Below are 12,275 nucleotides of genomic sequence, written 5' to 3'. Positions count from 1 at the left end.
TATGGATAGTGATAGGGTAGTGATAGGGGTTGGGGTAGTGATAGGGGTCAGCGTAGGGGTTGGGATAGTGATAGGAGTTTGAGTAGTGATAGGGGTTGGGGTAGTGGTAGGGGTTGGGGTAGTGATAGGGGTCAGGGTAGTGATAGGGGTCAGGGTAGTGATAGGGGTCAGGGTAGTAGTCACAGGGGTTGGGGTGGTGATATAGGTAGGGGTAGTGATAGGGGTTTGGGTAGTTGTGATAGGGGTTGGTGTGGTGATAGGGGTTTGGGTAGATGTCATATGGATTTGGGTAGTTGTGATAGGGGTAGGCCCGGTAGTAGCTGGGGTGCGGGAGCAGGGAGTAGCAGGAGCATGCTGGGCGAGAGAGAAGAGATGGAGCAGTTGCAGTCCACATTTACCTCGACCGCCTTCTCCTGCCGAGCAAGGGAAAGGCACTCCCCCGGCGCCCGCGCGGAGTGTTGCCAACACGTGGGCCACCCTGGAAAATACCGCGGTGTATTTGACCAGATGTATGTGCGCACCGTCTGCCCCGCAGTGCACGCGAACGGACCCCGGGATAGTATTCGAGAGCTGGCCACGTGCGTTGGCATCACGGTTCAAATTTTGCCAAATCACACCGCAATTTTACTCGATTTGTATTCCTTTGTGTGCCTATCCAGGAGGGCAGCACAGAGACCCAGATCTCTGTCAGTGGAGTCCTGCTCCTGCTGCTGCTCCTGCTGCTGCTGCTCCTGCTGCTGCTGCAACTACACTGAGGTTTTTATTGAGAGACGTTTACAGCCAATTTACGACGAGTTGTTTTACACGTGTGGCGGCAGGAAATTACGCCGAGAAAAACCCCCGAGAGACGGAGAACAGATGGCGGGCGACGAGCCCACACTTGCTGCACCGCCTTCTCCCGGCGAGCCAGGGTGTGTGGTCGGCCTCGTCGACGCCCATGGGAAAGGGAGTTTGGCAGCCCGTCTCCGCGTGGCGATCCACAAACCCCCATCGCCGCCTCCCCGGCGCTGGGGCTACAGGAAGCCACGTGCAGCGGCCAACGTGGTAAAACCACAGAGCGACCGTTGCCCCGTGGACTACGAAATACCCCGACTGGACTCATCGGTGGCAGGTATAGTGCGCGCTCGTGATAGCCTTGCGAACAACGCGCTCGCGTCGTCTGAACCTCGCCCAGGGTTTGTGCGGTAAGAGCAGAGGACACTCAACGTCCGCGCGCGTGTCGAGTTTAATCGCGCGTCGTAGCCACTTGATGTGCGTCGGAGCTCTCCCGGCAGGCGGGAGAGAGGAAGGGGTCGGCCGGGGGGAGGGGGGGGACAGGAGGGGTCCCCCCGCAAGCCGGCAGTTGGGGGGGGGGGTCGACTCGACCCATCACAACGCTCCGGAGGAGGGTCGGTAAAATACGTATCACTTTTGTGGGCGGCGGAGAGGGGGGGGGTCAACAGGGGTTGTGCGATGAGAGACTTTGCACCCCCCACGATAGGAACGTGGAATTATTTCCACTGACTGGTTCGGAGCAGTAAAGAGATGAGCAGGAAAATCACTTTGACGTTTTTTTTTGTCACATATATGCAAATGATGGTAATATTACATTTTGGCTCATGGAGCGAACAAGACTGTACAAAGGAGTCAAACAATAGAAGGCGACGCAAACGAGACGGTGAAAAGGACAGAAAAAGGAGTGGAATTTTCGCAGACGTTGAGTTCACCACAATTCCTCAATTCGTCAGTGGGACGTGAGGGGGGGGAGGGCGAGGGGAAAATCACGACACCCTTGCAGTTCCCGAACGTGCCATGATCATCATCATCATTACCGCGAATGTGAGGACGTCTCGTACGCATCCACGAGCGACGTCACATCGATGCGCGTCACGTTCGCGGGTGTGACATCACAATCACAAACGACGTCACATCAACATTCCTGAAAGCGACGTCACGATCGCGAAGGTCACGTCGACATTCTAGGATGCGACGTCACGTTCGTGACCGTCAGATTTTCGATCTGACATTCACGTATGTGACGTCGCCTCCGTGAATATCAATCTGACGTTCACGAACGTGACGTCGCATCCTTGAATGTCATTCAAGGATGCGACGTCACATTCGCGAACGTCAGATCGACATTCAAAGATGCGACGTCACATTCGCGAACGCCAGATCGACATTCACGGATGCGACATCACATTCGCGAACGTCAGATCGACATTCACAGATGCGACGTCACGTCCGCGGATGCTCGCCAACGGCATCGCGCTCGCCGACAGCACGAGGCCGCCGTTTGCGAGCGCGATTTTGATCGCTTGTGCGCGAGCGGCGGCCGCATCCCCCCAACGTCGCGTCGGCGTCGCACGACCGCGACGTCGCAATCGCGAAGACGGACGTCCCCGCCGACGTCGGATGGTCACGCCGTCGGCAGCGCCGTTGCCGCCGCCAGCGCCGTTGCCGCCGCCCCAGCCGGATGAAGCCAGGTGGCCGCTTGCGAGTGGGTCCAACAACAGCTGACCCCAAACTCTCCACTCGCGGGTTCCGCCGGACGAAAGCCACATTGTTAGCGAGGACGAGCACGTGCCCTGGCCGTGGGGTGTTTTTTTGTTACTCGCACGCGGACCGGCTCTGCGTGTGAAACCTCGACTATGGTCGGGAAAGCATCGTTTGAAGCCTCAGGGATTTAAGAAAACAAACGACCAACATCGCAGGAGAGTCCTGCTGCTACATTTATTTGGAGTTAGGGGGAGGGGGGTGTGTGTGTGCTTGACAACATCCACGTTAGAAGCGTTCTGAACACTACGACCAAGTCCTCTCTGAAACGATAAACTATTTTGTTTTGTGTTACCAGGTAAGGACCACTGAGCCGTACAGCTCTTTTTTCAGAAGCGACCTGGCCACCGAAATTGATGGGTCAACCAAGTGGCTCGTCGTCACGGGGAAATGTACAGCAGCCAAATGCCCCGATCGCACGTCGATTCTAAATGTGGAGGGGGAAGAAAAAAAACTGGAGGACATGAGAGAAAAATCCAAGCGACCACAGAGAGAGAGAGAGACACGCAGACTCCAAATATACAGGTGCCAGAGACGGGATCGAACCCCACAACCTCCTGCATAGGTACGTATGTATGTTGAACTTCTTTTGCGCCGTACATAGCCAACCGTGCTAAATCGGAGGGGCGGGGGAGTGAACATCTCACCACCGGTGGCCAGTTGGATCTGATCACCCATCTCTCTTCTCCGTGGTTCGGCCCTGCCCACCTGCTCGGTCATATCCGCTAGGTTCCATCTGGTAGCTTCAGGACTCTCTTTCTCTACGGTTGGCCACCAGACCCTCCTACTCCCAGCACACCTGATGGATGTTGGTCACGTGCATCTCTTAGCACCGGGTCCTCTCTGTCGGATGGAAGGGGGGGGGGAGCGAGGAGGGCACGGACCGGCGTTCTGGCCGCGTCAGATTTGGCAGCTGCTGTTGCCGAAAGCTGAGGAACAACGGGAAGGGATCACAACGCGAGGTGACGGCGGTGGCGCCGATTTTAACCAACCCTTGCGGGGGTGGGGGTAGCGGAAGGCAGAGGTCGCAACCGGGTACCCGATACCCGTACCCTACCCGATACCCGGCTACCCGTACCCGGCCGGGTAAGGGTACGGGTAGCCGTTTGCGACCCTGGTGCGGCCGGGTACGGGTAAGGAATCAAAACCCGTTTGCGACCTCTGGCAGAGGGTGGACGCAGCTCCTCTGCACCGTCCGTCTAGAGAGCTTGGGAGCGGGTTCAGGGGTGGGGGGGAGGGTGGGGGGGGGCAGCGGGGGGAGGGGGAGTGCGGTAGGGGGCGGTGGGGGTAGCGGAGGGTGGACGCAGCTCCTCTGCAGATCTAGGGATCTCGAGACCGGGTCCACGCCTCCGAATATTTCCAGAGTTGGGGGGGGGGGGGGGGGGCAGCGGGGGGTGAGGGGGGGGGGCCGAGCCGGCGGCCTCGACCCGGGCCACTGCCCGCAGCGCGAGCCTCTCTCTCCTCGCCCCGGCTCCGAGATGAAACGACGAAACGCGACGTCGCCTGGGGAGCGTCGGGGGAGGGGGAGTCGCGCTCGGCGACCCCGCGGCGCGCCGTATAATTATTTATATATATGTATAAATATAGTACAATTCCAGTGAGATCAAATGTTTAAAAACGAGCAAATTTTTACAGGGCGTAGGCGATGAAAGCGTGGTACGACGGCGGGTCTTCCGCGTCGTTTCAACGTTTGTTGTTGTTGTTTCTACGTTCATCTCGCCAAAGCTGGCTTCATTTGAAATGGATTCCCAGGTTGTAAGGGAGAACCTGGCTGTGCAGCGACTGCTGTGCCGGTGGGGGGGGAGCGCGGGTACTAATGGATGCCCAAGTTACAAGATGCTCGTTATGATCATGAATCCAGGAAGATGCAAACAGATTGTCTTACTTGTCCTCTACGTATGCTGCGTTATTTCTTTTTTTTTTACTCTGTTCACATCAGACGCTCGCGAAAACCAAACCTAAATCGGGTTCTGCGAACAGTCGTTTGAAAAATAAACAAGCGAAAGCCAAGATAACGTTTCAGATTTCCTGCCCGATTGCTATACGTATATAAGTTAGTCTCCGCTGCGCTAAGCTAACCACTATCGGCACGGAGGAGGCCAAATCGACTGTAGCCAAAAAGTAGAATAAACCACACAGGGGGGTAGAGGTTGAGGGAGAAAATAAAAACCTCCAGCAACGGAGTGATTCGAGGCGGAACGGCGCGGTCATTGTAAGCGATCGCACTTTCAATCCGCGGCGGGGGGCGGGAGGGGGGAGCGGTGTGGGTATGACGTCGTGACGGAGTTGTGTAGAGTGATGTGGGTATGACGCCGTGACGAGGTTGTGTAAAGTGATGTGGGTATGACGTCGTGACGGGGTTGTGTAGAGTGATGTGGGTATGACGCCATGATGGAGTTGTGTAGAGTGATGGGGGTATGACGCCGTGATGGAGTTGTGTAGAGTGATGTGGGTATGACGCCGTGACGAGGTTGTGTAGAGTGATGGGGGTATGACGTCGTGACGGGGTTGTGTAGAGAGATGTGGGTATGACGCCGTGACGAGGTTGTGTAGAGTGATGTGGGTATGACGCTGTGACGAGGTTGTGTAGAGTGATGTGGGTATGACGTCGTGACTGGGTTGTGTAGAGTGATGTGGGTATGACGTCGTGACGGAGTTGTGTAGAGTGATGTGGGTATGACGTCGTGACTGGGTTGTGTAGAGTGATGTGGGTATAACGCTGTGACGAGGTTGTGTAGAGTGATGGGGTTATGACGCCGTGATGGAGTTGTGTAGAGTGATGTGGGTATGACGCCGTGACGAGGTTGTGTAGAGTGATGTGGGTATGACGCCGTGATGGAGTTGTTTAGAGTGATGTGGGTATGACGCCGTGACGAGGTTGTGTAGAGTGATGTGGGTATGACGTCGTGACGAGGTTGTGTAGATTGATGTGGGTATGACGCCGTGACGGAGTTGTGTAGAGTGATGTGGGTATGACGTCGTGACGAGGTTGTGTAGAGTGATGGGGGTATGACGTCGTTACGGGGTTGTGTAGAGTGATGTGGGTATGACGTCATGACGAGGTTGTGTAGAGTGATGTGGGTATGACGTCGTGACGAGGTTGTGTAAAGTGATGTGGGTATGACGTCGTGACGAGGTTGTGTAGAGTGATGGGGGTATGACGTCGTTACGGGGTTGTGTAGAGTGATGTGGGTATGACGTCATGACGAGGTTGTGTAGAGTGATGTGGGTATGACGTCGTGACGAGGTTGTGTAAAGTGATGTGGGTATGACGTCATGATGGGGTTGTGTAGAGTGATGTGCGTATGACGTCATGATGGAGTTGTGTAGAGCGATGTGGGTATGACGTCGTGACTGGGTTGTGTAGAGTGATGGGATGGAGTTGTGTAGAGCGATGTGGGTATGACATCGTGACTGGGTTGTGTAGACCAATGGGGGTATGACGTCGTGACGGGGCGGTGCACAGCGATAGCGCTATGACCCCGTGTCGTATTTCACAAGCCTCCAGCCCGGCGTTGGCGTGCGCTACAATCCGCGAGCCTGCCAGCAAGCGTGGCTGCGGCAAGCCGCGAGCGGGCACCCGTGATTACACCGCCATCGTTCCCCATCCCCGCCGCACCTCCCTCGAGCCCTGGCCTTGCTGCTGGGTTCCACCGTTTATTTCCCCGACACGAGCGAGAAATATCCCCGGGTTAGAGACCACGTCCCGTGCGAATTAGCTCCTGCTCGGGACGCACCTCAACAGGTGTTAATATTTTCGCGCACCTGGCACGCACCGCCCCCCCCCTCCTCACCCCCCGTACTTTCCCTCTCGCTGCGGCCGTGACATCCTGCCAGTCGCGTGCCACCCCACTCTGCTCGACCGGCGTTTAAAAAAAGAAAAGATTCAATGATAAATCGGGCCCTGACTTTAACTTGCAATGAAGCCTCCCGTCTCAATTTCAAACGGTGGTCGTGATGGCGACGGCAGTGGTGATGGTAGTGATGACAACACTGGTGGTGATGGTAGCGAGCATGGTAGAAGTGTCGGCAGTGGTCGTGTCGGCAGTGGTTGGTGGTGCGGTGGCGGTGGTAGCGTCACCGGCGGCGGTGGCGCTGATGATTGAGGTGGTGGTAGGGATGGTGACGGTAAAGGTGATGAAGGTGGTGGCGGTGCTACTGTTGTCATCGTTGTCGTCGCGATGCCTCCGAGCCTGGGCCTTGCGACGGCCTTTCCCCGCCCCCACGCCCTCCCGCGCAGCGAGCAGACGGAGAAACGACGCGACGTTCCATCGGCTACTGCCCCCCCCACGCGCCCGTTCACAGCCGGCACGGGCAAGACGGGACGGGACGAGCGGGCGGGTTGTCGTCGCCCGCTTGGGTCGGCCGCTCACGGATCAGAGCAGGCCCCACGGCGCAATGGTGGTGGGCGCCACGGACTGTGGCGGGCGAGTCTGCGTGCGTGAGCGGTCGGGTCATTCCTGGCCGAAGCCCTCCGTCTCCTCGATGGCGTAGAGCAGCTTCTCCTTGAGCTGCTCGAAGCTTTTGTACGGCGGGAGGTCCAGGCGGTTGAAACTGTGCAGGAGAGAGTGGGGGGCGGGGGAAGGGAAAAATCAATAACAGATACGGCAAGCCCTCGCTTAACGCGTTACAACGCTGTTTCCGAGCGGTTGTCGATGGACTACTTTCTTGAGCTGCGCGCTATCCAAGCGGTGTAGGAGTTCTGGGTGGTACGCACGGAACGATGCGGCTTGCGGCGGCGTACCCTCATCTCAGTTCGTATCCCGCCATCATCTCGCCGCGTGCGCGTACGACGCGTCTTGCCAAACTTGCCAAACTTCACCGTGACATTACGTCTCACGGGGCAATTGCTTTCGCTCGACGCTTTTTTCGATAAAACGCGGCACTTATCAGGAGCGTTTCGACCGCGTGAAACGAGCATCTACTGTAAAAGGTAAACATTCATCGCTGTGTACAGGTTTTTGTGGATTCATTTCTCCTGCATCTAAGTGGTAGAGCTTAGTGACCTGCCTAATCCGTCGCCTTTGCCACTGCAAACGTGTCTGGCACATCATTCGACGTTTCGCTCCGCGTTCTAGCAGCTTCTTCGGGAAACCTATCCGATCTCACAGCTCCATCTCCACGGTGCACGTGCCGCTCCTTCCCAAGTCTTCAAGGCAAGAGAGAGGAAGGGTGGGGGTCGGGGGGGGGGCTCACCAGGTGTGGCTTCGAGGCAGCCAGGTGTCTTTGCCGACTTTCTCGATGCAGAACTTCTGCGCTCCGTTGCTCCCTGAGGACACACGAGGGTACGGTACAGACTCGTCGGACGGCAAGGCTTGGTGGATCACCCTCAAGATTTGTGAAATGCCCAACTCGCCCCAAAGAACATCCCCCCCGGATTACAGCCTTCGACATTTTGGGGGCGAGTGCTGTCAGCGAGCACCTATTAAGGCCGACAGGGTACAAGGACCGGTTCAGATGTGGTGTGTCACTAATGTTGGCCGTGAGCAGGAATCGAACTCGGGTCGCCGGGATTGTCGCGCGGCACGCTAACTACTGCACCACCACTCTATCAACACACACACACACGCACCAGACAAGATGATAAGTCTCCAATAGAGTGTGAGTGTGTGGAGTTTTTATACTCTTTGGTATTTTCGGTAAAGTCACGTAGGTAAAAAAAAAGAAAACAAATAAATTAAATCACAACGTTTCGGAGGCAACACAAGCTTCCGTGTTCAGGTGAAACCGTCACAGCAAAATTGATACAGCAATTTTGCTGTGACGGTTTCACCTGAACACGGAAGCTTGTGTTGCCTCCGAAACGTCGTGATTTAATTGATTTGTTTTCTTTTTTTTTACCTACGTGACTTTACCGAAAAAACCAAAGAGTATGAATCCTTGCAGTCACGAAAGCTTCAAATCTAGAATGTGTGGAGTTTGTATTTCTGATATAAGGCAGTTGTTGTCGGTGGTGTTCGTATGTTGTTCGTATGTTGTTAGTATGTTCTCCCTCTGTTCTGCAAGGGTTTCCTCCAGATTCTCCAGTTTCCTCCCATAGCTAAACCCTCACACACACACAATGTCACTGGCGTTGACCAAAAGCAACATCCCAATGGTAAAAAGTATTTATTACTCATTTATATATTAGTGACTTGCTTACCATTCCCTCAATTTTAGCAATGCTATCGTTTTTGTTGTATTGGTTGCTGTTGAAACTTGCTGACCTGCCGCACCCCCCCCCCCCCCACCATGCTGGACATCTGTGATAAAAAGTTTCGTAGATCATCGGATTCCTCCTGCAGTTTTTCTCATTGTGAAAAATTCATCCAAGACAATGACAAAGATCCCCCGTAATAGCCTTAGCAGACTGTCGGGGCAAGTGCTGTTAGCGAGCAGCACCTATGAAGGCCGGCACAGCGCACGAAGGGGGTGGGTGGTTAGCACCATGCCCGGCCGCCTTTGTCTCCCCCAGTGGCGATGTTTTTACACACCACACCAGGTACTAATTTGAGGCCGAGTCGACCTAGGGGAGGCCTAGGACCAGTTCAGATAATCGTCACCGGTGTTGGCCGTGAGCGTGAATCAAACTCGGGTCGCCGGGTTCAGAGCGCAGCGTAGCGCTAACCACGACACCACCGCTCCCCTCATTGGGATCGCATACACACAGCAGTGCCAGCAGCATAGCCCGCCCCTTTGCTACGAAAAACGAATTATCTACATTATTTTGCTGCTCTCAATGTCCAAATTACAAGTCCATTTTGTTTGAGCTATCATTTGTGGTGGCCAGGTCACTCCTGAAGAATAAGTTCATACCTCAGTGGGGCTTTGCCTGGTAGGATGGGGATGATTTCGTGTTGTATCTGTATGAGTTTGGGCGATTTGTTTACCTTTCTTGTACTTTGCGCGACTATCGTGTTTTTGTTTGTTGTTGTAATGTCCTTACCCCGTGTCCCTTACCGGAGACCTGCGAACAAGAGCTTCAACGCTCATCGGATTCCTCCTGCAGTCTTAACAAGTAAGATTGCTGAGCGAGTGAAAATCGTCGCTCACCCATGAGTTCGTTGAAGCCTCCGACGGGAAGGCGGCACGTGCCCGTCACGAACTGGAGCAGGCGGGTCCTCTTCTCATTGTCCATTTCCCGCACCACCTGTCCCCGCCACAAAGACACGGAGGAGCACCGTCTCGATTTAAAGCTTTCGTGACTGCAGGGATTCATCTTCTTGGTTCTTTCGGTAAAGTCACGTAGAAGGGAAATAATAAAATAATAAAATAAAACATAATAAAATAATTCTCACGACGTTTCGGCCACAACGCAAGCAGCCGTCCTCAGGTGAAGACCAGGTCTGTCGGGGAGACAGCGTCACCTGAGGACGGCTGCTTGCATTGTGGCCGAAACGTCGTGAGAATTATTTTATTATGTTTTATTTGATGTTTTTTATTATTTCCATTCTACGTGACTTTACCGAAAGAACCAAGAAGGACGAGCACCGCTTACGCAAAGCGTGCTCACAGAGTCAACGCTGGGTGAGAGGGGGGGGGGGAGAGGGCGGGGGGGTGGACGGAGGTGGGGGGGGGGATGGCCCGGATAGTAACAACAATAGCTATCAATCTTGATTTGAAGCTTTCGTCACTGCAAGAATCCATACTCTGGTTCTTTCGGTAAAGTCACGTAGGTAGATAAATAAAATAAAACAACTCACGACGTTTCGATCGCAACACCAGCGGTCGTCATCAGGCCGCTTGTTGCGATCGAAACGTCGTGATTTGTTTTATTTTATTTCATTTCTAACTACGTGACTTTACCGAAAGAACCGAAGAGTAACAATAGCTACAGCACTAAAAAACGTAGCTACAATAATAATAATAAGGTGGTTATAATGCGCACGTAACGTAAAGCAAAGTTATGTTTTTTGCCCGAGGGGAGCCCCGAATGGCAGCTCGTCCCCGCGTGGCACAAGGCGGCTCGGCGGCACGGTGAGGCACGGTGAGGCACGGTGAGGCACGGTGAGGCACGGTGAGGCACGGTGAGGTACGGTGAGGCACGGTGAGGTACGGTGAGGCACGGTGAGGTACGGTGAGGTACGGTGAGGTACGGTGAGGCACGGTGAGGTACGGTGAGGTACGGTGAGGCACGGTGAGGCACGGTGAGGTACGGTGAGGCACGGTGAGGCACGGTGAGGTACGGTGAGGCACGGTGAGGTACGGTGAGGTACGGTGAGGTACGGTGAGGTACGGTGAGGCACGGTGAGGTACGGTCAAAACAATCGGCGGCAGCGACCGCTGCAGCGGCGTGCGTGCCCCAGCGAGGCGTGGGACGGGGGGACGGGGTGCGGGGAGTGGGGTGGGGGGGGTGTGGGGCGGGGGCCTGAGTCGACCGTCTTCCCGCGTGCGAGTGTTGGTTGTGTGCGCGGTGTGTGGAGCGGTCGTCGGAGCACCGTGATGCAAACCCGACTACCGCCCCCCCCCTCGTCGTATAATACTCGGTGCAGTGCGGTGTGCGTACAACATCACCAACCGGAGAGAGACCAACTGCGGCGGTCGGGCGTGGCGCTACCCACACCACCCACTCTCGTGCCCGCCTTCACGGGTGCTCGCCCTGTGACATTTCCCCCCATCGGTCGGTCTGTTAAAGGCCGGGGGGGGGGGGGGGGCGCGGATCTTTGTCCCCGCGTGGTTCACGTTGGAAGTGCACCGCACCTGCCAGAACCACACGATCTGCTTGCTGTTGCGGTTGTAGTGCCTGTAGATGGTGCTGCGCTGCCAGTCGGTGAGGTCGATCTCCTGCATGCCGCACAGCATCAGCTGCGGCGGGGCGGACGTGCGTGGGAAGGGAGTGAGCGGGAAGGAAGGCGGGACACGATGTAGAGACGCAAACACAGTCCACTCTCGTCCCGATATATAATCGGGCGATTGTTTACCGCCGGTTCTGGCTGCCTTCACCGCTTTGTCTGCGGTGTTCCCGGGCGTGGAAAAACAAAAAACGACGGCGTGACAAATTCTACCGAGATCGCGATTTGCATGAACGATGCCGGATGAAATTTAAAAAAATTATATTCGTAATTATATTTAAAGTTAGAACACTTCCTGGGCAGATTTTGTCACCGGACCGCCGATTGTCTCGGACCGCAACCACACGTGTTAGAGTGAATCGGTAAGTCACACCGATTGTTTGTGGTGACTTGCTGACCCCGCCCCTAACTGAGCATCTGTGAAAAGAGCTTCATAGCTCATCGGATTTCTCCTGCAGTCGAGATAACGATCCTCATTCTGGTAACGTAAAAAGCCTTGAAAATTGGTGGTACAGCAGCAGGCCACGAATACATTCAGTGCACCATCAAGTGCTGTGACATCATAATGATCATCAGCCGTGGTCAATCCACTGCTAGATGAAGGCCTCCTCAAAGCCATCGCCATCCCTTCACCGTATTTGGATTATAGTCCACACATTCTGCCCAAACGCCACTACAAAGTGTGGAATGAACAAACAGTAATTTAAAAGCAGACAAAGTCTCCCTGGCGTAGCCATCTCATACAATCGCTCCCCATAAAACAATAAAAAAACAATCTTACACAACCCAAACAGCCGCACAAGCCTTCTGGCGTCACTTAACTTCAGGAGCGTTGATTCAAAACACACAAAGAACACCACCACCACCATCAGCAGAGTGAGACGAGCTCAAGTCGAGGCTGTGAGCTGCCCGAGGTTTACCGGCGAGCGCCGCATCTTTGCCGTATGGTAATAAATCACTCAAAATTAC

The 12,275-nt window shown here is 54.9% G+C and overlaps 1 protein-coding gene across 3 annotated transcripts in view; it reads right to left on the bottom strand.

Annotated features, from left to right (window-relative positions):
* Window positions 1–2,693: 2,693 nt before the first annotated feature.
* LOC133355784 (NEDD4-like E3 ubiquitin-protein ligase WWP1) overlaps window positions 2,694–12,275 on the bottom strand; it is an 83,712-nt gene continuing 74,130 nt past the window's right edge. For all 3 annotated transcript variants that reach the window (XM_061573133.1, XM_061573134.1, XM_061573135.1), the window contains exons 21-24: window positions 11,215–11,319; window positions 9,568–9,664; window positions 7,732–7,804; window positions 2,694–7,089 (exon numbers count right to left, since the gene is read on the bottom strand). In XM_061573133.1, the coding sequence (XP_061429117.1) occupies window positions 6,990–7,089; window positions 7,732–7,804; window positions 9,568–9,664; window positions 11,215–11,319 (375 nt within the window). In that variant the 3' untranslated portion in view covers window positions 2,694–6,989. The remainder of the gene's footprint in view (window positions 7,090–7,731; window positions 7,805–9,567; window positions 9,665–11,214; window positions 11,320–12,275) is intronic.

This window comes from Lethenteron reissneri, chromosome 52 (genome assembly GCF_015708825.2).
Source record: "Lethenteron reissneri isolate LAM-NWPU_2019-01 chromosome 52, ASM1570882v1, whole genome shotgun sequence".
NCBI lineage: Eukaryota > Metazoa > Chordata > Hyperoartia > Petromyzontiformes > Petromyzontidae > Lethenteron > Lethenteron reissneri.
Note: the sequence above shows the minus strand (reverse complement) of the source record. Positions and strands in the feature narration are given on the sequence as shown.